The sequence below is a fragment of the Acomys russatus genome, chromosome 5 (assembly GCF_903995435.1).
Source record: "Acomys russatus chromosome 5, mAcoRus1.1, whole genome shotgun sequence".
In the NCBI taxonomy this organism is placed as follows: domain Eukaryota; kingdom Metazoa; phylum Chordata; class Mammalia; order Rodentia; family Muridae; genus Acomys; species Acomys russatus.
This window is the reverse complement of record NC_067141.1, coordinates 514,936-537,645: the sequence shown is the minus strand read 5'-3', so window position 1 is coordinate 537,645 and position 22,710 is coordinate 514,936. Positions and strand designations below refer to the sequence as shown.

The window sequence follows — 22,710 nt, the reverse complement described above, 5'->3', positions numbered from 1 at the left end:
TTCACAGGAATAGAAACCCTAAAACAATTCTAAACATGTATGCACCAAAATTCTGGTACATTCAATTTCATAAAACACATACTAACTAATATAAAAACAGATTAGTCACACTAGTGACCCATTAATAGTGGGTGCTTTCTGTATCCAACCTCAAAAATAGACAATTCAGCTGAGCGTGGTGGCACACGCCTTTAATCCCAACACTCAAGGCAGAGGCAGGCAGATTGTTGTGAGTTCAAGGCCAACCTGGTCTACAAAGTGAATCCAGGACAGCCAGAGATACACACAGAGAAGCTCTGTCTTGAAAAACCAAAAAAAAAAAAAAAAAAAAAAAAAGACAATTCAATGCAACAAAAATAGAGATATCTGAGTTAAGTCATATCGTAAATCAGATGCATCTAACAGACATAATATCCCACCAAAGCACTACAGAACACACTCTTCTCAGCACCCCATGGAACATTCTATCCAATAGATCATACAGGACATGAAAAACAGACTAGAAGAGATCAATAGAAACTAAAGAACACAAACAAAAGTATGGAGATTGAATAAAGTTCTATCAAATGGTGACTGAGTCATTGAGGCAATCAATGGTCAGAAAATCCTAGAATTGAATATAAATTAAAACACAACATAGCAAAACTTGTAAGATAGAATGAAAGTAGCCCAAAGACAAAGTTTGGAGCTGCAAATGTTTACATTTAAAAAGAGAGATCTCTTGCTAAATGTGGGACTCAGGAGGAAGGGAAAGATGGGAAGTGGGGAGGAAAGAAGGGAAGGGAAGGGAAAAACGGGGGAAGGGAAAAGGGAGGGAAAGGAAAAGGGGGGAAAGAAAGGAAAGGGGGAAAAAGGGAAGTGGGAAGAAGGCGGTTGGTGATAGGAAGTGGATGAGGCAAGAGTTGCTAAATGTTGATGAGCATCGAAGCTAGTTAGTGGTACCTTTTTAATATTTTTATTTTATATATTTAATTTTATTTTGCAACAACAATATTACAACAGTGAAAAGTGCAATAATGAATATTGTATTAAGTGACTTTTAAATGCATAATATTAGCTCCTTACAAATTTTATTTTTGTTTTAATTAAGAAAATGGCCTTGGAGGCTGAGCGATGGCTCTGTTTGTAAAGTGTGTGCCTCATAAGTATAATAATGGGCATTTGAATCCATCACATTAAAGAGCTGGGTGTGACAGCAGGTACTGTAATCCTAGGCAGGTCCATATGGGAGGCAGAGACAGGCAGACCTGCTGGAACTCACTGGCCAGCTAGCCTAGACTACTTGGTAAAGTTCTAGACCAGTGAGAAACCCTGTCTTAAATACAATGTAGAAGAGACTTGAAAACCCATACCATGGTCCTCTAACTCCACATTGCTGTACTCACAAAGACATGCATATACCTGTGAACACACACACACACACACACACACACACACACACACCTTTGTGAAACCAGTATCTTTATAGTGAGTATCTAAAGTTCAAGAGACCCTTTTGTTTCACAATTGTCTTGTGCTACACCTAAGAACCATTAAGCATATTTTCTCAGAGACAAAGTCTTATATGTAGCCCTGCTGGCTTCAACATGGCAACTCTCCTGTTGTAGTTTTCTGAATACTAGGATTCCAGGCTTCCCACTACACAACTAATTTTTTATCATTGTTTACATTCTGTGATCTCATGCTTATAAAATACTTTCTCATCAGTGCGTTGTTGCATCTCTAATATATTAGTGCACCTGGAAAAGGGGTTTGAGGAACTATCTTCAAAAGCTTGTTTCTACACGTGGGATTATTGTGTAGTACTTACCATTCCTGGTGAGACATGATCAGGCATCTACTTGTCCCATATCAGCAGGCAATGATAGAGTGAAGTAAGGGGAGCACAAGAGTCCAAACAATTGATGTTTCTTACAGGAATATGGGTGTAGGGTTACTTAAAGGAGTGGAGATGACTAAAAGACAACTGCATCACCAAAGTCCACCCCAGCATGAGTGATAGTTCACAAAAGCTGGAAACCTGGAGCACAGTACGCAACATGCAGGCAGTGGAACAGCCCACAGAGTATCCCTTCCAGGTACCTTGGTTGGTCTGAGCCTCTCTCAGGAAGCTCAGTTAGTCTAAATCTGTCTCTCAGCAGTCCTTATTGCTTATATATACATGGAAAGGAAGGGACCTACAGTATCTAGCTGGTTTCAGGGACTTCCTGAAGCCTTTGAGTTGTTTACTTCCTGAGCTGAAGGAATTTTGATGCAGGATAAACTGTTTCCCCTCCCTTTAGAACAATCCTATCTCTTAATGAGCTTCCCTCCAAAGTAGAGGTTTTATCTGGGAGGAAATTGTTATACAACAAAGATTTAGAGTGATTTGTTACTTTCTTTTTTGTTATTTAAAACTTGTTGCTTTTATTATTATTAAGAAAAGTTTGGCTTGGAGTGGGGGGAAGCTGTGAAGATGGCTCAGTCAATAAGGTACCTGCCTCCAAGCTTGAGGACCTGAGTTTGAATCCCCAGAATCTATATAAAATGCCAGTACAATGGTACACACATGTAACTCCAGTGCTGAGGGCACAGAGACAGGGAGATTCCCGGAGCTCATTAGCTAGCCAGTTTGTCAGAGTCAGTGAGCTTCAGGTTCAATGAGTGGCTCTGTCTCCAAAAACTAAAGGTGGAGAGCTACTAAGGAAGGCACGTGACATCAACGCTGACTCCCATAGTCACAAGCACATCTCTGTATACATACCTGTTTGCACACATGCATATATTCACACTAACAAGTACACACATTACACACAACATATGGAGGGGGGAGGAGAGGGACGGGAATAGTATTGCTGAGTATGTAATCCCAATACTGGGGAGGCTGAGGGAGGAGGCTCACAAATTCAAAGATATGGAGCTGGCCAGATAGCTGCCACCACTGACAACCTGAGCTTGACCCCTGGGACCTACATAGTGGAAAGAAAGAATGGACTTCCATAAATTGTCCTTCAGCATCCACACACATGCTGTGACATGCCCCACTCCACCAAGTAAGTAAACAAATGCACGTACTTTTAAAAAAACAAGCTGTAAGCTCAGTTCGCCTACATAGAGAGTCCAAGTTCAATGCAACTGAACATTAAATCAGAGCAGGTTCCTGTCCCAAAGAACAAAAACAAGAATAATTTACATAATCTTTACTTATCATTTTATATGGATAATAAAGACATTGATCTTTTAAACTCTTTGCTCCAGTTTGTAGTTACTAGCAAAGGTAAGTGTCACCACAATTATGCCAAGACTGGTGCTTTAGATGCCTACAGCTAGGGCAGTCAAATTCCTCAAATATGAACTTTAATCTTAGTGTGCTAATGACATGTTTTACTTCTTTGAATACAGGAAGCATCTATGATTTTTACTTCCTCAAACAAGGTGGTGGACACTGGAATGCATGGACGGAATATATCACCAAGGAGGAGGAAACTATCCCTGCGAATGCAAAGGTAAAGGAAATGCTGTGGTTTCTGGAAATTTCCAAAGTACCCTTCCAGGAAGAAGAACTGCCAGTTCCCTGTGAGCATTTCCACGGACTGCTTTGCAAAGATCAAACCCTCAAGAGTGGAGAGTTTAATACTAGAGAGAGCTAGATTCCTTACATAGGCTTCAAGCTCCCCACCTTAATTTACCCAACAATAAGACAGAAGAAAGAAATAAAGCATGATCACCAATACTGAAGGTAGTGCACACACCTTACCTTAGTCAGGGCTCCATTGCTGTGAAGAGACACCAGGACCACAGCAACACTTATAAAGGGAAACATTTCATTGAGGCTGGCTTATAGTTTCAGAGGTTTAGTCCATTATCGTCACAGTGGGAAGCATGGCAGCCTGCAGGCAGACCTGGTACTCGAGACAGAGCCAAGAGTTCTACATCTTGATCTGCATGCAGCAGGAGAGACTGAGTGCCACACTGAGTGTAGCTAGAACATATATGACCTCCAAGCCTGCTTCCACAGTGACACACTTCCTCTAACAAGGCCACCTCCTCCAATAAGGCTCCACCTTCTAGCAGTGCCATCCCTATGGCCAAGTATTCAAACACGTGAGTCCATGGAGCCACTCATATTCAAACCACCACAAGGCCCACGTGGCACACAGTAGGAGTTAGATGGGCATCCATTGCTATTTTGATTATTGTCCTTATCCACTGCATCCTAACTCTCTGTTGGTCATCAAAGCCTAAGAAACCAGCTTTGTATCCTCAGAGAAAGGTTTCCTCCATCAGAACTCAAAAGACAGGTTCTAATCAGTGAATTTCCTGGATAGTGACTAGTGCATAAATATCTAAAGAGAAGATACAAAATAAACACTCTTGTACTTCCATTTGTATAACCTAGTGAATATTATTCATCTTTCTGAGGTGACTGTGCAGATCTTCTGAGTAGGGTTTTACATGATGGATAGAAATGTGAGGATATTGACAAGTCAGATACCACACAGGACGGCAACTGCATTCACAAGGATGCTGTATGCAGGATGACTCTGTGCTGCTCCTAGGGCGCGCACACACACACACACACACACACACACACACACACACACACACACTCACACTCACACTCATACACACACACACACACCAGGTGCTGGGTGCTAGAAAGAAACCCCAGTACTGAGGTCCTCAGCTTTAATTGTCCTTTTACAGCTCTGTTGCCTGAAATCAAGGGATCTGAAATTGTACTAAATTCATATGGACAACAGCCCAGTGTGGAAAGTATTCTCAGCTCCAGTGGGTATTTTCCCCTTGTCAAACAATTGTTAGAGTAGTTAAAAATAACACTGGGTGAATCCAGCTGGCTTTGAGTTCCTGATCTGGGCTGTAAAAGAGGAGCCTTGAATTTGCATTCATATCACTAACTGGCCAAGTGGCTTCCTGGAGAATGTTATCTTGCAGCCCGTTTTATCATCTGCCTCAGAGGGTTCCAGGGAAGGCTTCTGGATGATACAGGCATAACATCCTTGGTTGCACCCTCTCACTGGACTTGATTGTTCTCTTCTCTGCTTTCCTGACCATACCCTCTTACTTCCTCTCATTTAGCCAAATTATTTCTCAAAAGAAGCCAAGCTTTTGTTTGCAAGGGCTTCCAAGCTGCCTAGATTCAGTGGCACTCAAGTCTAGCTCAAGTTTGGTTTTTTGGAAGCAACAGTCACAAACTACAGCATGAATGGTGTCCCCGGTGCCACACGATACAGCAGCTCAAGGTCATGACCCATTTTCAAACTAGACGTGAGGGCTAGAGAGATGGCTCAGTAGTTAAAAGCACTGTCTGCTCTTCCAAAGGAGCCAGGCTCAATTCCCAGCAACCACATGGCAGCTCACAACTGTCTGTAACTCCAGTTCCAATGGCTCTGACACCCTTATACCAATGCACATAAAAAATAAAATCAAACTAGATATGATGCAAGGAGACCTCTACATATAATATACATCTTCTCATCCCTTGTGACAAAATGATTGATTACAGGGTTTGGGCTCAGAGAATGCAAACTTAGGTAAGATATTCTACCCAAAGTAGTAAGGATTCCAGAAGCTGTGATTGAGGTCTCCAAATCCAGGTAGAATCTGGGGCCCAGGAAGGACATATTCAATCCTCATATTGAAAAAAAGTGAGGAATTCAGTGAGTATGGGTCTAACAACCCAGAATCTCACTGTTGAGCAAAATGAACCTGTGACAAGTCCCGGGCCCACTGGGCATCAGCTTTGTGCCACTGTGGCAGGATGTCTGAGAGTCAGCTCAGAGGAGGAAATGCTGTACTTTGGCTCATGGTTTTATGTTATGCTCACTTGGCCCCATCACCACAGACATAAAATTTCTGTAGAAGGGCTTGGCAGAGAAAACTGACTCACTTCATGACACCTAGGAAGCAGAAAGTAAAAAAGAAGACAGAGACAGAATATGGCCCTGGGAAAAAAAATGCCCCAAAGACCCCTCTACCCTTTCCAGTGAATCTTATCTCTTGTATCTACCAACTTCTAATAAAGCAGTGAGCCATGAACTCATCAAGGGATTAATCCTAGTGATGGAGTCAAAGCCCTCAGCATCTAGTTCACAAAATCCCCACTTCTCTACGTTGGAGTCAAACCTTTAATGCATGAGTCTTTTGGAGATTTCCATAACACACCTAACCCTTCTGAGCCAGAACAGGTGGCACATGGGAGGTGGATCTTGAGACAAGGCTGACTAACTGGTTGAAAGCAAGTCTCAGAGATAGAAGCTAGGCACTGGCCCTTATTACTGGTTTTTATGGTAGTTTAGTATTAAGAATGTAGGCTCTGACCCAAGCTTGGTGGCACACACCTTGAATCCCAGCACTCAGGGAGGCAGAGGCAGGCAGATTGCTGTGAGTTTGAGGCCAACCTGGTCTACATATCAAGTCCAGGGCAGCCAAGGCTACAGAGAGAAACCCTGTCTTGAAAAAAAAAAAAAAAAAGCAAAACAAAAAACAAAACAAAAAAAACAGAAAAACAAAACAAAAGTAGGCTTTGGAATCAGACAAGCCGGAACTCAAATCCCTGCCTTTCCACTTACTTCCTATTGAAGATCTGCTGTGCTTCTGCTTCCTACAAAACAGGGACAAAGCACTCATTTTTGTTTGGTCCCATTTGATCTTTAGCAAACTGTGTATTAAATGTCATGATTGTCCCCATTTCAGAATTGAAACTGAGGTCCCTTGAATGGGTAAATGTCTGCTCAAGGTCATAGAGATAGTAAAGAATGACGCTACATTTCAAACCCAGATCCTTTGAGTCCCATGGTTCTACCCTCCTGGTCCAGGACCGAGATTTTCTTGTGTCTCTGTGAAACAGGTGTCAGACCTCATCATCCCGACAATGGAGACAGCCCGGCAGTCCTTCTTCTTAAAAATCTACCTGGACCACGAGATCCCGATACTGTTTGTGGGTCCCACAGGCACCGGCAAATCAGCCATCACCAACAACTTCCTCCTGCACCTTCCCAAAAATATCTTCTTGCCCAACGTCATCAATTTCTCTGCCAGAACTTCAGCCAATCAGACCCAGGATATCATCATGGCTAAGCTGGACCGCCGGAGGAAAGGCCTTTTTGGGCCTCCCATAGGGAAGAAGGCAGTGGTGTTCGTAGGTAAGGATTGCCTTGTGTCTGTGTAGACCACATTCGTGTGTCCAGGCTGCAGCAAGCCAAAGCTTTGCAGCTCTTGGCAGTGATGACTTAGCATTTCTTCCATCACTGTGTTTTCTTCTCACTTCCCACTTCCCTCTCTCCTTTGTTACTTCCGTCTTTCCTGTCTCTCCTTTTTGCTTTTCCTTTTTCCTTCTTTGTAATGAACTATTTCTAGGAGATGGAGGTGGTGGCAGCTAAACTCTGACCCCTTTGTGGCCATTTGCATCAGAGGAGTGAGTTACACTAAATGAAGGAACAGAATAGTTGCTTAGAAAAAGTTTGTGAATAAGAATATAGGCTTTTTCTCAAGATTCCCTTTTGTACAAAGCACTTCCTCTTTTTTTTTTTTTTTTTTTTTTTTCCTGTTTGGACTTCAGACCACATGAGATCAATACTCATTATGGCTGTCCTAGGCTGGCTGCTGACCCAGGAGGTATTCATAAAGCCTTACTCCTGTCTTGTGTCATCTTATGCCCTGTATTTTAAACTCATGTATTAGTAATATACATTTCACGGTTATATTTATATCATCTCCTGAAAATCAAGAATCTTACTTGTTTTTCTTTTTTACCTCTTCATTCAGGTTTCCCATCCTATTTTTATGATATATCCAAAACCGGTTTAAGTCCTACACCCAAACCAAACAGGGTTCCTATATCAATTTTCAACCCTAGGTATAGTTTGGCTTAGCCTCCCTGGTCTTATAGTCTGTTCCTCTTGTCTAACTCACAAGTAATGCTATGTCCTTTATGTCATATGTGCATTAAATGAGTTAATTTGTCAAAAGCTCCTAAAATGGTGAGTGACACAAACTGATATTTGTTGAAGAAAAATGAAGAGAGCCTTCATGGGACTCAGTGTCTCCTATGTGCCCAGACCGAGCAATGTGTTCCAGGAGGAAAACATTCTTGCACTTACGAGAACCTGTAGCCCACCCTTGCCATTTTGAGTTTGCCCATGAAAGGCCCTAGTTCAAATCCTCGTCCCCACTAGAATTCAGCTATTACATGTTGATCTGGTGCCCATTCAGGAAGAGGGGTTCTTACTCAGTAGTACTACATTTGCTCTAGGTTCAATCCCCATAACCACTGAGAATTACACATTAGCTGGCAGACACATGTCTACAGTGTGTAAGATAAGCCTAGGCAATACAGTGAGCCACCATCTCAAGCCAGAAATCACAACAAACAAAAAGAAACTTTTGGCAGGCCCCTCCCTATCATATGCTTACCAGTTAAAGTATTTAAGGAAAGTGAGGAAAAGTTAAATGCTCATCTATTTATGTCAGCCCATGTATCCTACAGCCATAATGAGCAGAGACTTCAATAAAACAGCAAAGTCTAAACCAAAGAAAACACTTTCCCATCTGGTCATGATGTCTATTGACTGGATCTTGAATGGGAGTGGGGTCACTGGAAACAGACTTTCTCATGGAGGAAACAGTCATTGGTGACCCCCCCCCCCGTAAAGCCAGAGGATCCCGTGGACTCACAGTGTGTATGGTTATGGCTTCCATCTACAGATGACCTTAACATGCCAGCCAAAGAAGTGTATGGAGCCCAGCCCCCCATCGAACTGCTGAGACAATGGATTGACCACGGCTACTGGTTTGACAAGAAAGACACGAACAGGCTGGACATTGTGGATGTTCTGCTGGTGACTGCCATGGGCCCCCCTGGTGGAGGAAGGAATGACATCACGGGTATGTCTAGGAAGAGGGTTTATACCTCTCTCTACTCTCCTGCTGGCCACTGTGGATGAATTGCTTCAGAACCTTCTGACAGGAGAGACTGTGGAGCTTGCCTTTGTGCACAGCTGGGAAGATTGGGGTTGGCTCTGGACTTCATGTTGGAAGTTGTATGCAGTGGGTTGGGAAGATGACAAGAGTCTGTGAGGATCCTTGTTCTAGTCATCAAAAAAAGGGGTGCCATATAAAAGAGGAGCTATGGGGCTGTATTTGCCTTGGATCTGAGCAAGGAACCTTGACTCCAGAGGGAGCTTGTCAGACAGGACTGCATGTTTGAAACACATAGCAATGGGCAATTTTCAAGTTCAATCACAAAGAGGAGCTCTGAAAAGCTTCTTTCACAAAGCCTAGCATTTGACAACTGCCAGGAGCTTGTGTGTGGTCAAATGAGCTCCAGTGCCGTACTGGGTCCAGTGAGAGCGTCCATGTTCCGAGAATGCTCAGGGAGTGCCAGGTGGAGGGAGCTAAGTGGGTTTCTGAGGTGTTTGAATGGAGTAAGGTAACAGTGTTCTGCTCTTCTCTGGGTCCTCTCAGGAAGTTAAGGCGATCTGAGGAATCAGGTCTTAATTTTTATCCAGAAGTCTGAAGAAATGAGGAGTAGCCAATGTTGTCACATGGGAAAGAAGCTGAGTCACTGTTATTAGCTGTGGGAGAGGATGCCAGGCACACTCATGGTTGGCAGAGCACTCTTGTGTCTATTGTAATCCATCACTGGGGGAAGGATTACATTCGAGGCTGATGTTTTCAAGACTTGCTTTTATTGTATGTGCATGAGTGTTTTGCTTGTATGTATGTACATATGTATGTATGTGCACTGCATGTATGCCTGGTGCCTATGGAGACTAGAAAAGAACACCAGATCCCCTGGAACTGAAGTTATGACAGCTATAAGTCTCTGAGTTCTCCCCAAGAACAAATACTCTTAACTACAGAGCCATCTCTATAGCCCCCAGTGCTGATTTTTAGTGAAACTGGATTCAGTTGGGAATCAATAATCTAGCTTATAATTGCCAGTTATTAGTATTCAGATGGAGAAACTGATGCGCAAAGTAATATACTAAGGCTATTGAGAACACAGTGATTGAGAACATGGCAACAAATAGCCTGCTTGGCCAACACAGAGAAAGCAGAAATTTATGTTCAGTACTATTTTTTCATCAAAACACTGAAAGATGTTCTCAAATTCACATACTTACCAATGGCCCCAGATCAGCAACCTAGAAAATAGCATTCTACCTCCACATGTATGCATATACACATATGCAAGTGCCCGTATACACATGTGTACACACCTCTATGTACAAGTACATCTCTCTCTCTCTCTCTCTCTCTCTCTCTCTCTCTCTCACACACACACACACACACACACACACACACACACAGGCATGCAAAATACATACGCATACATCCATGCATGTACAAATACATAACAAACAGACATGCACACATATATGAGCACATGCATACCAAACACACAGAGACACACAAAAATCAGTCAACTATTACTTTTTTAACAATAAATATATATTGTGTATTTTATATTTTTTATTATGTATTCTTATATTTATGGGTGCTGGGAATCAAACCTGGGTCATTTGGAAGAGCAGCCCAGTACTCTTAACCACTGAGTCAATTTTCAAGTCCCCATATGTGCATGTTAATATGTATGAATTATATGTGTAGGCAGTACACAGAAACTACATATACTTGACTTGACATGTATATGTGATATATATATATGTATATACATATACATATACATGAACTGAAGGAGGGATTTTGAGAAAAGTGGCAGCGGTAATGGCACTCCAAGTTTTGGCTCTTCCCAAATCCTTATATAATTGCAAACAATGGGAGAACAAAAATTTAAAAACTTATAAACTTGTTAAATGATAGGTACAATGAGTCCAGTTTACAGAGCCCCAATTCTCAAAATCCTAATGGTTAGTAGTTGTCAACCCTAGACAGTGACAGGCCCTGACAGAGAACCAACCTGGAAATGCAGTGCAAGAGAAAGCTGGAGGAAGCAAGGGGATCACAAATCTGAGAAGGGCGGATTAGCAAGTGGCAGCTAACTTGTGAACAGAGAGGGAAGTCAGTGAAAGAGATACTTACTAGCCCAAGGGGCATGTCCCATGAATATTTTCACTTACCAGGAAACTGGGACAGAGGGGAGGACATCCTAGTGGGACTCTAGATGAGAGAAGCATGGGAGAATAGCAAAGTAGAAGGATCCAGAGAGTCCTAGAAACCTACAAGAAGAACATTATGATAGGCAGATTTGGGCCCAGGGGTCCCGCTCAAACTATGGCTCCAGCCAAGGACAATATAGGCCGTAAACTTCGAACCCCTACCCAGATCTAGCCAATGGACAGGACATTCTCCACAGTTGAGTGGAGAATGGGGTATGACTTTCACATGTACTCTGATGCCCCATATTTGACCATGTCCCCTGGATGAGGAGACCTGGTAGCACTCAGAGGAAGGATAGCAGGTTACCAAGAAGAGACTTGATACCCTATGAGCATATAAAAGGGGAGGAAGTCCCCCTCAGTCACAGTCATAGGGGAGGGGAGTAAGAGGAAAATGGGAGGGAAGGAAGAATGGGAGGATACAAGGGATGGGATAACCACTGAGATGTAATAATAAATTAATAAAGTAAAATTAAAAAATTTAAAAAAGAGTTGAAAAGAAAAAAAAAGAGATACTTTAAATTATTTGGCTATTCTGCAGTAATCAAGTATTTCCTTTAGTTTTTAAAAATAATGTTGTGGGGCTGAAGAGATGGCTCATCAGTTAAGAGCAAACATTGTTCTTACAGATGTCCTGAGTTCAACTCCTGGGACCCTTTTTGGGCAGTTCACACCTTCCTTGTTGGGCATTCACACCAGGGGCTCCCCTGTGGAGTTCTCAGACCCCAGCATTCGTATATGCACAGACTCATACACAGACATGCATAGAAACATAATTAAAAGTAAGGTCTAGATTGGAAATCAATCTGGTGCTTTCTCAGAAAACTGGGAATAGGGATTCCTCAAGACCCAGCTATTCCACTCCTTGGAATATACCCAGAAGATGCTCCACCACACAACAAGGACATATGCTCAACCATGTTCATAGCAGCCTTATTCGCAATAGCCGGAACCTGGATACAACCTAGATGTCCCTCAGTCAAAGAATGGATAAAGAAACTGTGGTATTTTAACACTATAGAATGCTACTTAGCTATTAAAAACAAAAAAATCCTAAAATTTGCAGGAAAATGCATGGAACTAGAAATGATCATCCTGAGTGAGTTAAACCAGACCCAGAAAGATATACCTATTATATACTCACTTATAATTGGACACTAGCCCAACAGAGATATCCCCTGAAAGTCTTCCCTTAGCCGGAGATTGGGATAGATACTGGGACTTCCTATTGGGACTCCAGATAAGAAAGACTGGGGAAATAGAAAGATCCATAGGGTACTAGAAACCTACAAGAAGACCACTAAGCCAGTAATGGTGGCACATGCCTTTAATCCCAGCACTTGGGAAGCAGAGGCAGGTGGATCAATGTGAATTCGAGGGCATTCTGGTCTACAAAGTGAGTCCAGGACAGCCAAGGCCTCACAGAGTAACTCTGTCTTGAAAACAAAACAGAACAAGACAAAACAAACAAACAAACAAACCAGAAGAAGAAGACCATCAAGGCTGGTGGATCTGGACCCAGGCAGGTCTGCTCAAACTACTGTACCAAACAAGAACAATTCATGCAGTAAACCTAGAACCCCTATCCAGATCTAGCCAATGGACAGCACATTCTCCACAATTGTGTGGAGAGCGGAGTCTGACTCGGACATGAACTCTAGTGCCCCCTATTTGTCCACTTCCCCTTGGTGGGGAGACCTGGTAACACTCAGAGGAAGAGTAAGCAGGCTACCAGGAAGAGACCTGATAGACTGTGATCTTACAGTGGAGGACAAGGTCCCCTTCAGTCACAAACCTAGGGGAGGGTAATAGAATGAAAGAGGGAGGGAGGGGAGAACAGGAAGATTAAGTGAGGGATAACAACTGAGATGTAATCTGAATAAATTACTTAAATAAACAAATTTAAAATAAAAACATGAAATAAAATAAAAGTAAGGTCTGGAGCAGTCAAGAACACTAGCTGCTCTTTCAGAGGATCTGGCTTTGATTCCCAGCCCCCACATGATTGCTCACAACTCTCTGGAACTCCGGTATCTAAGGATCCTGTACCCTTGGACTTCAGGGCACCAGGTAACGCACAGAGTGCATACATTCATGCATACACATAAAATAAGAAAAACAAATTTCAAAATAAGTAAATAAAAGTAAAATCTTACAAATAAAAATAATCTTGTGTGCGGGGGTGAGGGGGGCAGGGGTCAGTGTTAGCGTCACTTCTGCGGATGGTGGAGGTAGTCTGTATTCGCACTGAGCAAACAACTCGTGGCTACTGAGAACATCTCAGGTGACCAGTGAAACTGGGGAAGCCCATTCTTGATGTGATGATAAGTTAAAGTTGAGGGTAAGTAGCTGCATGTGGCTAGAGGCTGGCATGTTGGACAGCAGGGCTGTAGAACATGAGGGCAGAGGGAAACTGACTCTGCTCTCTCCACTAGGTCTGTGAAGTGTGTGCAAACTCAAATGTCTCTGTGTTTCCAGGACGGTTCACTCGCCATCTGAACATTGTTTCCATCAACGCCTTTGAAGATGACATCTTAACCAAGATTTTCAGTTCTATCGCCGACTGGCACTTTGGGAAAGGGTTTGATGTCATATTCTTACGGTAAGACGTTCCCATGGCTTCCTGGTTATTGACCTGGCGGAGGCGGGGGAGGGGAGGCTCCTCATTTCTGCTTGACTGTGTGACTGATCTGCCTCCCCCTTCCTCCCGAGGTATGGAAAGATGCTGGTCCACGCAACTCAGACAATTTACAGAGCTGCAGTGGAGACCTTCTTGCCAACTCCCTCCAAGTCACATTATGTCTTTAACCTTCGGGATTTCTCACGGGTGATCCAGGGTGTACTTCTGTGCCCCCACACCCACCTGCAGGTCAGCTGCTACTGTTGCTGTCTCAAAAAATCTTTTGGCAATATTCCTGGATGTGTACTGACAACGTAGTATAATAGGCTTTTACTAACCACCAGCTCTGTTCTCCATGTGTGCATGGCACAGTCTTTCTACCCATTATCTTATTTATTCTCACATCCAACCCCAAGATTTAGAGTCTTTTTGGGAACCATCACCACAAGTACCATCCTTAATACATTCAAATGACTGACTCTGGCCTTTAGGATTTGGAAAAGTTTATCCGGCTTTGGATCCATGAGGTTTACCGAGTCTTCTATGACCGTCTGATTGACAATGACGACAGGCAGACTTTCTTCAACCTGGTAAAGGAAACCACCTCCAATTGCTTCAAGCAGACCATGGAGAAGGTAAGCCTTGTTCTGGAAGCATCGGCCCCAGAAATGGGCCTGCATTAGTTTCAGACTCTGGATTCCACTTTCAGTGGAGGCTCACCACTCTTCTTCTAAATCACGGGACAGGGCATATACATCAGCCATTTGACTTGTTCTTTTACTTGGTCCAATTCTGCTCCACTTCTGTGACGACACATGTTTCAGCGTACTCAAAATGGTGAATGTATCATGTCATTTATTTTAAATTAAGGAACTGGAGAAATTGCTCAGTGATTAAGTGGATTTGGATTTGGGGAGGCAAACAAATTTTTGACCAAAGCATAAAATTGACCAACACAAAAAAATCATGTTTTTGACAAAAACATAAAAATTTGACCAAAACCCTGGCAAAATTCAGGAAAAAAAAAAAGAAAGAAAAGAAAAAAGAAAAAAAAGCCAGTGCCACATAGTTGTGACATTTTCTTTTTCCTATTTTGAAAGTGACTTTAAACCTATATACTTGCATCTTAATTCACTTTGCCAAGCAACTATTGTTTCCCCAGGGAAAACTTGTTTTATACTGCATCTGGAGGCCGAGAGCAGAGGAATTGACAGGTCCTCATCTCAGGAGGAGGAAACATCTCAGCTCCTACTCTAAGGCAGAGCAGAGAGCAGGGCTATCACCCACACCTCTGTTTGGTACAGGCCCAACCATGGGGATGATGCCATCCATCCACTGTCTTCCATGGGACCTTCTGTGCTGAACACCAATAGTTAGCACCTCAGAGGATAACAAATTGGCCCACATTGGCCTGCTCTTCCTCTTCATCTGGCTCCTCCTCCTTCTTTTGTTGTTGTTGTTGCTGCTGGCTTGTTTTCTTGTCTGTTTGTTTGTTAAAACAGAGTCTTGCCAGCCTGGAACTTGTGACCCTCCTGACTCTACCTCCTTGGTGGTATGACACTACACCTGGCTCACACTTTTTAAAAATTTCTTTCTTTCTTTTTTTAAAAAACAAGTTAGTTTTATTTTGCAAGGATCCAGTGATTTTTAAAGATAATAATACAGAATACTTCAGAAGCTTGCATGCCATCTTTATGCAGGGACCATGCCAATCTTCTCCGTGCTGTTACAGTTCTGGTATATGTGCTGCAGGAACAAGCATTCCTTTGTGAGTCATCTGTTCTGTTTCATTTTGTTTTTTTGAGACAGAGTTCCACTGTGTGGCCCTGACTGGCCTGGAGCTCACTTAGTAGACCAGGCTGGCTTTGACCTCACAGAGCTCTGCTTTTACTATTTTAAATTATGTATGTATGTGTATGTGTATATGAAGCTGAGCTTGGTGGTGCGCTCCTTTAATTTCAGGAGGATTTCTGCGAGCTCACAGACAGCCTAATCTACGTAGTTAGTTCCAGGCCAGCCAAGGTTACCCAGCTAGACTCTGCCTAAAAACAAACAAAAACAATAGTCAGGCACTGGGGAATTGGATAAATGGTTAAAAGCACCTGTTGTTCTTGCGGAGTTTGCCTCCCAACACCCACATCAGGCAACTTACAGTCACCTGTAACTACAGCTCCAAGGGACCTGACACCCTCTTCTGGCCTCTGAGAGTACCCACACACACATGGCATACACATATGCAAATTTTAATTAAACATATATTAATAATATATATGTATTATATATGTATCTATATTTATATAAAATATATTCTGTATATGGGTATATACATATGAGTACGGTGCCCTCAGAGGCGACAAAAGGGCATCAGCTCTCCTACAGCTGAAGTTACAGGCAATTGTGAGCTGTCTGATGTGGCCACCAAAACCTGAACTTGATACCTCTAGAGAGCTATGGGTGCCCTTAACCACTCAGCCAGCTCTCTAGCCCCACTCACACCTGATTTACTGTTCTTTCATCAAACCATCACATACACATTTTATATTTATTTATTTTTTTCTATTGATGAGCCATGGTTTGATGGACTCAGGAAAAAGAGGCAGGTCTCCCATTCCCTCTTTCCCTACTACTCGCAGCCAGCCTGGGCCACTGGCGAAGGGCCCAACTGAAACACACCTTTCCCACAGGTGCTCATCCACTTATCACCCTCGGGGAAGATAGTTGACGATAACATCCGCAGCCTCTTCTTCGGGGACTTTTTGAAGCCAGAAAGTGACACAAAAATCTACGATGAAATCACTGACCTGAAAGTCCTCACAGGGGTAATGGAATACTACCTGGATGAGTTCAACAGCATCAGCAAGGCCCCCATGTCTTTGGTCATGTTCAAGTTTGCCATCGAGCACATCTCCAGAATCTGCAGAGTCCTGAAGCAGAACAAAGGCCACTTGCTCCTGGTGGGCATCGGGGGCAGTGGGCGTCAGAGCGCCACCAAACTGTCCACGTTCATGAACTCCTATGAGCTGTACCAGATCGAGATCACCAAGAACTACACAGGCAGTGACTGGAGAGAGGACGTGAAGAAGATAATGCTGCAGTCTGGAGTGGCCACTAAGAGCACTGTGTTCCTCTTCTCTGACAACCAGATCAAGGACGAGTCATTTGTAGAGGACATCAACATGCTCCTGAACACAGGGGATGTGCCCAATATCTTCCCAGCTGATGAGAAGGCGGACCTTGTGGAGAAGATGCAGACTGCAGCCAGGACAGAAGGAGAGAAGATTGAAGCCACTCCCTTGTCCATGTACAACTTCTTTATTGAGAGAGTGAGAAAGAACCTTCACATTGTTCTTGGTGAGAAGACCTTAAAAGTCTGTCTGCCCTTGGTCCTCTGGAGTCTGCAGGGTGATCTTGGTATCTCCTTCACCGACTCCAAAACTGATCTAAGCAAGCACCAACTAACAGTCACCATTTGCATTTCCTCTGGCAATTTTTCTCAATCTTTCCCTAAACAAATCAGGCTAGCCTGTTCCAACCTCTTCAGTTCTCTGAATTCTTCAAGAAAGGGCACAGTTTAGCACTATCACGTGGCACAGAGCCCCACTGTTCTCTGTGAATGACATTGCCAAACTAACCATAAGCCCAGAGGATGCGCTTCAGCTTTCTCTCATCTTTGCCTTTCTCTGTCCCTCCTGCCTTCGTGTTAGCTAAGCCACTGTTGTCACATACGGATCTCATCTCTGCACTGTCCTTTTCTCTGCCTGTTCTTGTTAATTCTAGATTTTCTGATCTGTTAATCCAGAGTGAGGTTTTTTTTTTTTTCTGAATTGCAGATATGACAATTGTGTGCATGCACATGTACACCCGACTTAGGGTGAGGGTCAAAGCACAAAACGGTCCTGCCTACATCTTGTAAGGCCACCTACTAGACTACCCTGTCCCCTCTACCCTTATCTCAAGCCAGACTCCTCTCATGGGCCTCCAGCCACACTGACCTCCACACTTTCACCTATGCATCATGCTTTTTCCAAACACTAAATATAGTGAATGGAATTTGAGGTACAAAACCAAGAGTCTGTGGCTACATGGAGATGGGGTCACAAACAAGCCATGGGCAACTTCTGTGGGTATGTAAACACAGCTGCCTTGCGTTAAAGCATAGAACAAATGAGCCGAAAGGCTCTATCCCACTAAGGGATGCAAAGACACAATAGTGCCTATAGGCAGTTAGTAAAAAAAAAAAAAAAAAAAAGACTACCTGAATGACCATCATTAAAAAAAAAAAACAAAACAGCCCCACACACAATTCTGCTGTTTCCCAGGCTCTCACTATGCTTATTTACATCTGCATCCCCGCATTACTTACACAAGGCATCACTGCCCCTTGGAAACTTCTACCTTCTCTTGGCTTCTTCAGCCAAGCCTTGGTGGACAGGAACTAACATGGCCTATTCTTTATTAGCCATGAGTCCCATCGGAGATGCCTTCAGAACCCGCCTGAGGATGTTTCCTTCGCTTATCAACTGCTGCACAATTGACTGGTTCCAGTCCTGGCCAACCGATGCCCTGGAGTTGGTGGCCAACAAATTTCTGGAGGATGTGGAGCTTGAGGACAGCGTTCGGACAGAGTAAGCTTTAGCTTTGTTCCCATACCCCAGGCATTCCAAGCTGAAATTCCAGCTGGCTCTGTTTGTGTCATCCTAAAGATGTCTCAATTTATGGGTACTGCTAGATTTTCTCTTTAGAAAGTTGGGTCCTGAGGCTGCGTGCAATGGTTCATGCCTGTAATCCCAGCACTCAAGAGACTGAGGCAGGCGGATCGCTGTGAGTTCAAGGCCAGCCTGGTCTACAAAGTGAGTCTAGGAGAGCCATAGCTGCACAAAGAAACCCTGTCTTGGAAAACCAAAAAAAAAAAAAAAAAAAAAGAAAGAAAGAAAAAAAAAGAAATAAAGAATAAACTTGGGTCCCAGCTAACTGCTTTGATTTCCATGGCAGGGTTGTGTCCATGTGCAAATACTTTCAGGAGAGTGTGAAGAAGTTATCCCTTGATTACTACAACACACTTCTCAGGCACAACTACGTGACCCCCACCTCCTACCTTGAATTGATCCTAACCTTCAAAGCACTCCTGAATAGCAAGAGACAAGAGGTGGACACCATGAGGAACCGCTACTTGGCAGGCTTGCAGAAACTGGACTTTGCATCTTCACAAGTAAGCACATCCATAGAACAGGGACAAAGAGCTAGGATATGTTGGTTGTGTTGAGATGCAGGATGCAAGAGGGCATCAGATAAAGGCAGGATCCAATCTGCGCCTGTGCAGCCCCTCTCAATTTATCTTAAGCTCAGCTTCAGGTGATCCTGTCTTTATTTAAGGTTTCACTCTGTTGTTCATTGTGGAGTTTTCAGTTTGGGCATTAACTTGGTCTCTCAAAATATTGCAGTAAGCTGGGCACGGTGGCACACACCTTTAATCCCAGCACTTGGGAAGCAGAGATGGAATTCTGTGAGCACAAGGCCGGCTTGGTCTATAAAGTAAGTTCCAGACAGGCAGGCCTACCTTGTCTTTAAAAAAAAAAAAAAAAGCAGTAAAGTTGAATTTATCCTGACTGCTGAGTTGTGGCAGTCCTTACAGTTAGGATCTCAACTGTAGCATATTTGTGAGACCTTGGCCAGGAGAAGGGCAGGACTTTGTAAGGTTACACCTGGACTCAAACTACAGTGGCCTGACCTATCACTGTGACCCTGTGGGTCACATGTTGAAAGCTAAAGCCCCTCTAGACAAGGATGAGAAAACTATGTTGTTAGAGAGGCAGAAAAGGGATCTAAAATAGTCTAGACCAGAAAAGGAAATGGCAGCACAAGTCAGCATGCTCTGAGCCTTGTATGGCATAGGCCTGGTGCTGTGTGCCAGAAAGCACCTTCACCACCTCCTGTTACAAAAAAACTGTAACACAGAGAGGCCAGGTGACACGGCCTTGGTTATTCAGCCACCTAATTAGTCAGATCAGAACTAGAGCTCAAACTTGACCCCAGGGCAGATTCCTGAGCAGGCCAGCCATCATACTCTGGTTTCTACACAGGCTCCTGGGGGTGAAAATGCAGGGAGAGAAATCCTACCTCTTCACTGGAAAAAAATATAATGACTTTGGTTTCCTGAAAAGTGTGGAGGCCCTAACACTGGTTCAAACAGAAGCAGGAGAAGCCTAGCCTTGCTCCACAGTTTCCCCAGGGCTTTTCTGTGGACAAAGTCTCTTCCTGAAGTTTCCAGGGCCATGGCCCACTGTCTGGTGGGGCCTCTCCTCCCAGTTAGACAGTAATATTTTGATTTAACTTTTTTTTTTTATTTAACTTTTAGTTGTATGTGTGTGTGTGTGTGTGTGTGTGTGTGTGTGTGTGTGTGTATGTGTGTGTCATAAACATTTTCCTAAATTATAAGTAGCTTTACTACCCAGTAGCTGTGGAAATGGGCCAGGAGTGAAACACTTGCCATACAAGTGTGAGGACAAAAGTTTGGATTCTCAGAACTCAAATGAATGCCATGGGGGCATAATGGCCCACCTACAATCCCAGCTGGTAGGAGACAGAGACAGAGGATCTCTGCACCATGCTGGCTAGCCAGACTGGTCAGATAGGCCGCTCCAGGCTTAACTGTGAAACCCCTCCTCAATATGTCTTTCAGGACAGACACCTAACACCAACTTCTGGCCCCCACATGTGTGTGTGCTCACACACACACACACAGAGAGAGAGAGAAGAGAGAGAGAGAGAGAGAGAGAGAGAGAGAGAGAGAGAGAGAGAGAGAGAGAGAGAGAGAGAGGCTCTTAATGGTTTTATGACTTGTCTCTCTCCATGTACCCAACAGTAGCATAGAAATCCAATAATGAAAGAAACCGTGTCTTTAACAGTTTTGCTTGCCATCTTATGCCTTGTGTGCTTTGCACAGCTCTTGATGACTGAACTACTCAGTGTGGACTCAGTAACTAAGTGTTGAAAGATTGAGCACATAAACACCAGCCCACAAGTCTTCATGCAGTACCAAGTCCAGACTACACATCCTTCCTTTCTGCACTCGCCGCTTGTTACAGAACCAGGTCTGCTCCTACCAGCTTGTTGTCGGTGCTGACACTGCTGACCCTGAGTCTCTCCTACCCTTTTCTCCTTGCTAGGTGGCTGTCATGCAAGTTCAGCTGACTGCCCTTCAACCACAGCTCATCCTCACCTCTGAGGAGACGGCAAAGATGATGGTGAAAATTGAAGAGGAGACGAAAGAAGCTGATGCCAAGAAACTTCTGGTGCAGGCTGATGAGAAGGAAGCTAATGCCGCTGCAGCCATCTCTCAAGCGATCAAGGTATGACTAGCAGGGAGGCACGGAGAGAGCTAACCCTGCTAAATGCATGTGGTTGTGTCCACCGTGCTGATGAGACAAAGGAGAATCAGAAGGGCGGGTGACTTTTCCAAATCCCAAGTTAGGAATGAAGGAAGAAAGCGTTTGGGCCATCCCACTCTCAGTCAAAACTGGGCCTCAGTGCAATCCCACTCTTCCCTAGCTACGACAATATTCTGACTTTTCCTTCCCCAGAGCCTTACATTGGCTGTTCTCTTTGCCTCTAGATAACCCCATGCTGTCTTCTTCACTTCTGTCATGTTTTTGTTTGACTGTGTCTAACGTGCGAGTGTGTAGGTGTGGAGCAAATGTCTTTTGGATGGCAGAATATTGAACCTAGTGGGCTGCATCTGAAGGTGCTTCTAATAAAAAAAGTTCTAGGAGGGATTTGCGCTCATTCAGACAGTGGAAGATAGCCTCGCTGGCACTGGTGTGACATTACCTTGGTCCATTTGAGGATCACAGGTACCTTATGAATGACAGGTGTCAGGATCTGAGAGTTGTAGCATTGAGGTCAGTGGGGAAATGGATTCATAGAGCCATGTGGGTCACTAACAGGACTATATGCAAAGGCTCAGGGAACTTAGCTAAGGCATTTGTCCCTGCACCTTAAGGAATTAGGGAATTGCTTAGGGACTTTTTTCAGCCATTTGCAAGCATGAGTTTGAGCAAGAGGCAGCCTGTGTCTGGCATCTGTCCTAAATAGGTCATGAGTCATTTTCTTGAAAAGTACAGGCCTTCCAATTGGCGTTCCTCCTGTGGATCCTGAGACCTGACCTCTGGTAGATGTTTTTCAGAGGGTCTGATCCCTCCCTGTTCTCAGAATTCACAATGAACACCATGTCCTGGATTGTGAAAGTTAGTTCACTTGCGGTCTTGGTGGCTTAGGCAGAAGATTCAATAGAAACCATAAAATATAGCCACTTCCAGGTGCCAGGAACCAGATTCTAGTGGGCAAATTGTCGTTCTGTGGTAAATGATTATACTAGACACTCCTTCTTATTTATAACAAATATGTAGCAAGTACCTACTATGTGTCAGTATAGTTTTAGTCAGGCAAAGTAGGAATGGACAAGAAAAAAATCTTTTCCTCATGGAGATTATATTCTCTGATGCTCATTGTCTTGAATCCTTCTAACTGCCCTACAGTACACCACAAAAGTCACCACACAGAATCATTCCCACTTGGCATAAGAGGAAATAATGACATATTTTTCCAAAGTTGCATGACCACCAAGTGACATGATCACAATTCAAACCTAGAGCTCTTTGACCCCCAACCCCTGTCATCTGACCATGATTCCAGAAGTTGCAAACTGGTAGCTAGGGACCACGTATATTCTGGGATGCATAGGATATTTTATTGATTCATTTTGAGACAGGGTCTTGACTTTGAGCTCATGATCCTCCTGACTCAGCCTCCTGGGTGTTAGGACCATGAGAGAGAGAGAGAGAGAGAGAGAGAGAGAGAGAGAGAAGAGAGAGAGAGAGAGAGAGAGAGAGAGAGAAAGAGAGAGAAGAGAGAAGAGAGAAGAGAGAAGAGAGAAGAGAGAAGAGAGAAGAGAGAAGAGAGAAGAGAGAA

General features: G+C 43.6%; 2 protein-coding genes and 1 non-coding gene across 3 annotated transcripts in view; 1 reads left to right on the top strand and 2 right to left on the bottom strand.

Moving 5' to 3' along the window:
* Lyrm1 (LYR motif containing 1) overlaps window positions 1-22,710 on the bottom strand; it is a 105,392-nt gene that overhangs the window by 17,635 nt on the left and 65,047 nt on the right. The gene's annotated exons all lie outside the window — the stretch shown is intronic.
* The window catches only part of Dnah3 (dynein axonemal heavy chain 3), a 170,208-nt gene that overhangs the window by 108,539 nt on the left and 38,959 nt on the right, over window positions 1-22,710 (top strand). The window contains 10 exon segments of the mRNA XM_051145144.1: window positions 3,382-3,485; window positions 6,851-7,145; window positions 8,707-8,886; window positions 13,602-13,725; window positions 13,836-13,992; window positions 14,235-14,378; window positions 16,428-17,094; window positions 18,203-18,368; window positions 18,736-18,952; window positions 20,910-21,092. Coding sequence (XP_051001101.1) covers window positions 3,382-3,485; window positions 6,851-7,145; window positions 8,707-8,886; window positions 13,602-13,725; window positions 13,836-13,992; window positions 14,235-14,378; window positions 16,428-17,094; window positions 18,203-18,368; window positions 18,736-18,952; window positions 20,910-21,092 — 2,237 coding nt within the window.
* On the bottom strand, window positions 15,399-15,505 carry LOC127190276 (U6 spliceosomal RNA). The gene has a single exon (XR_007830768.1). It is a non-coding gene; the product is annotated as a U6 spliceosomal RNA (small nuclear RNA).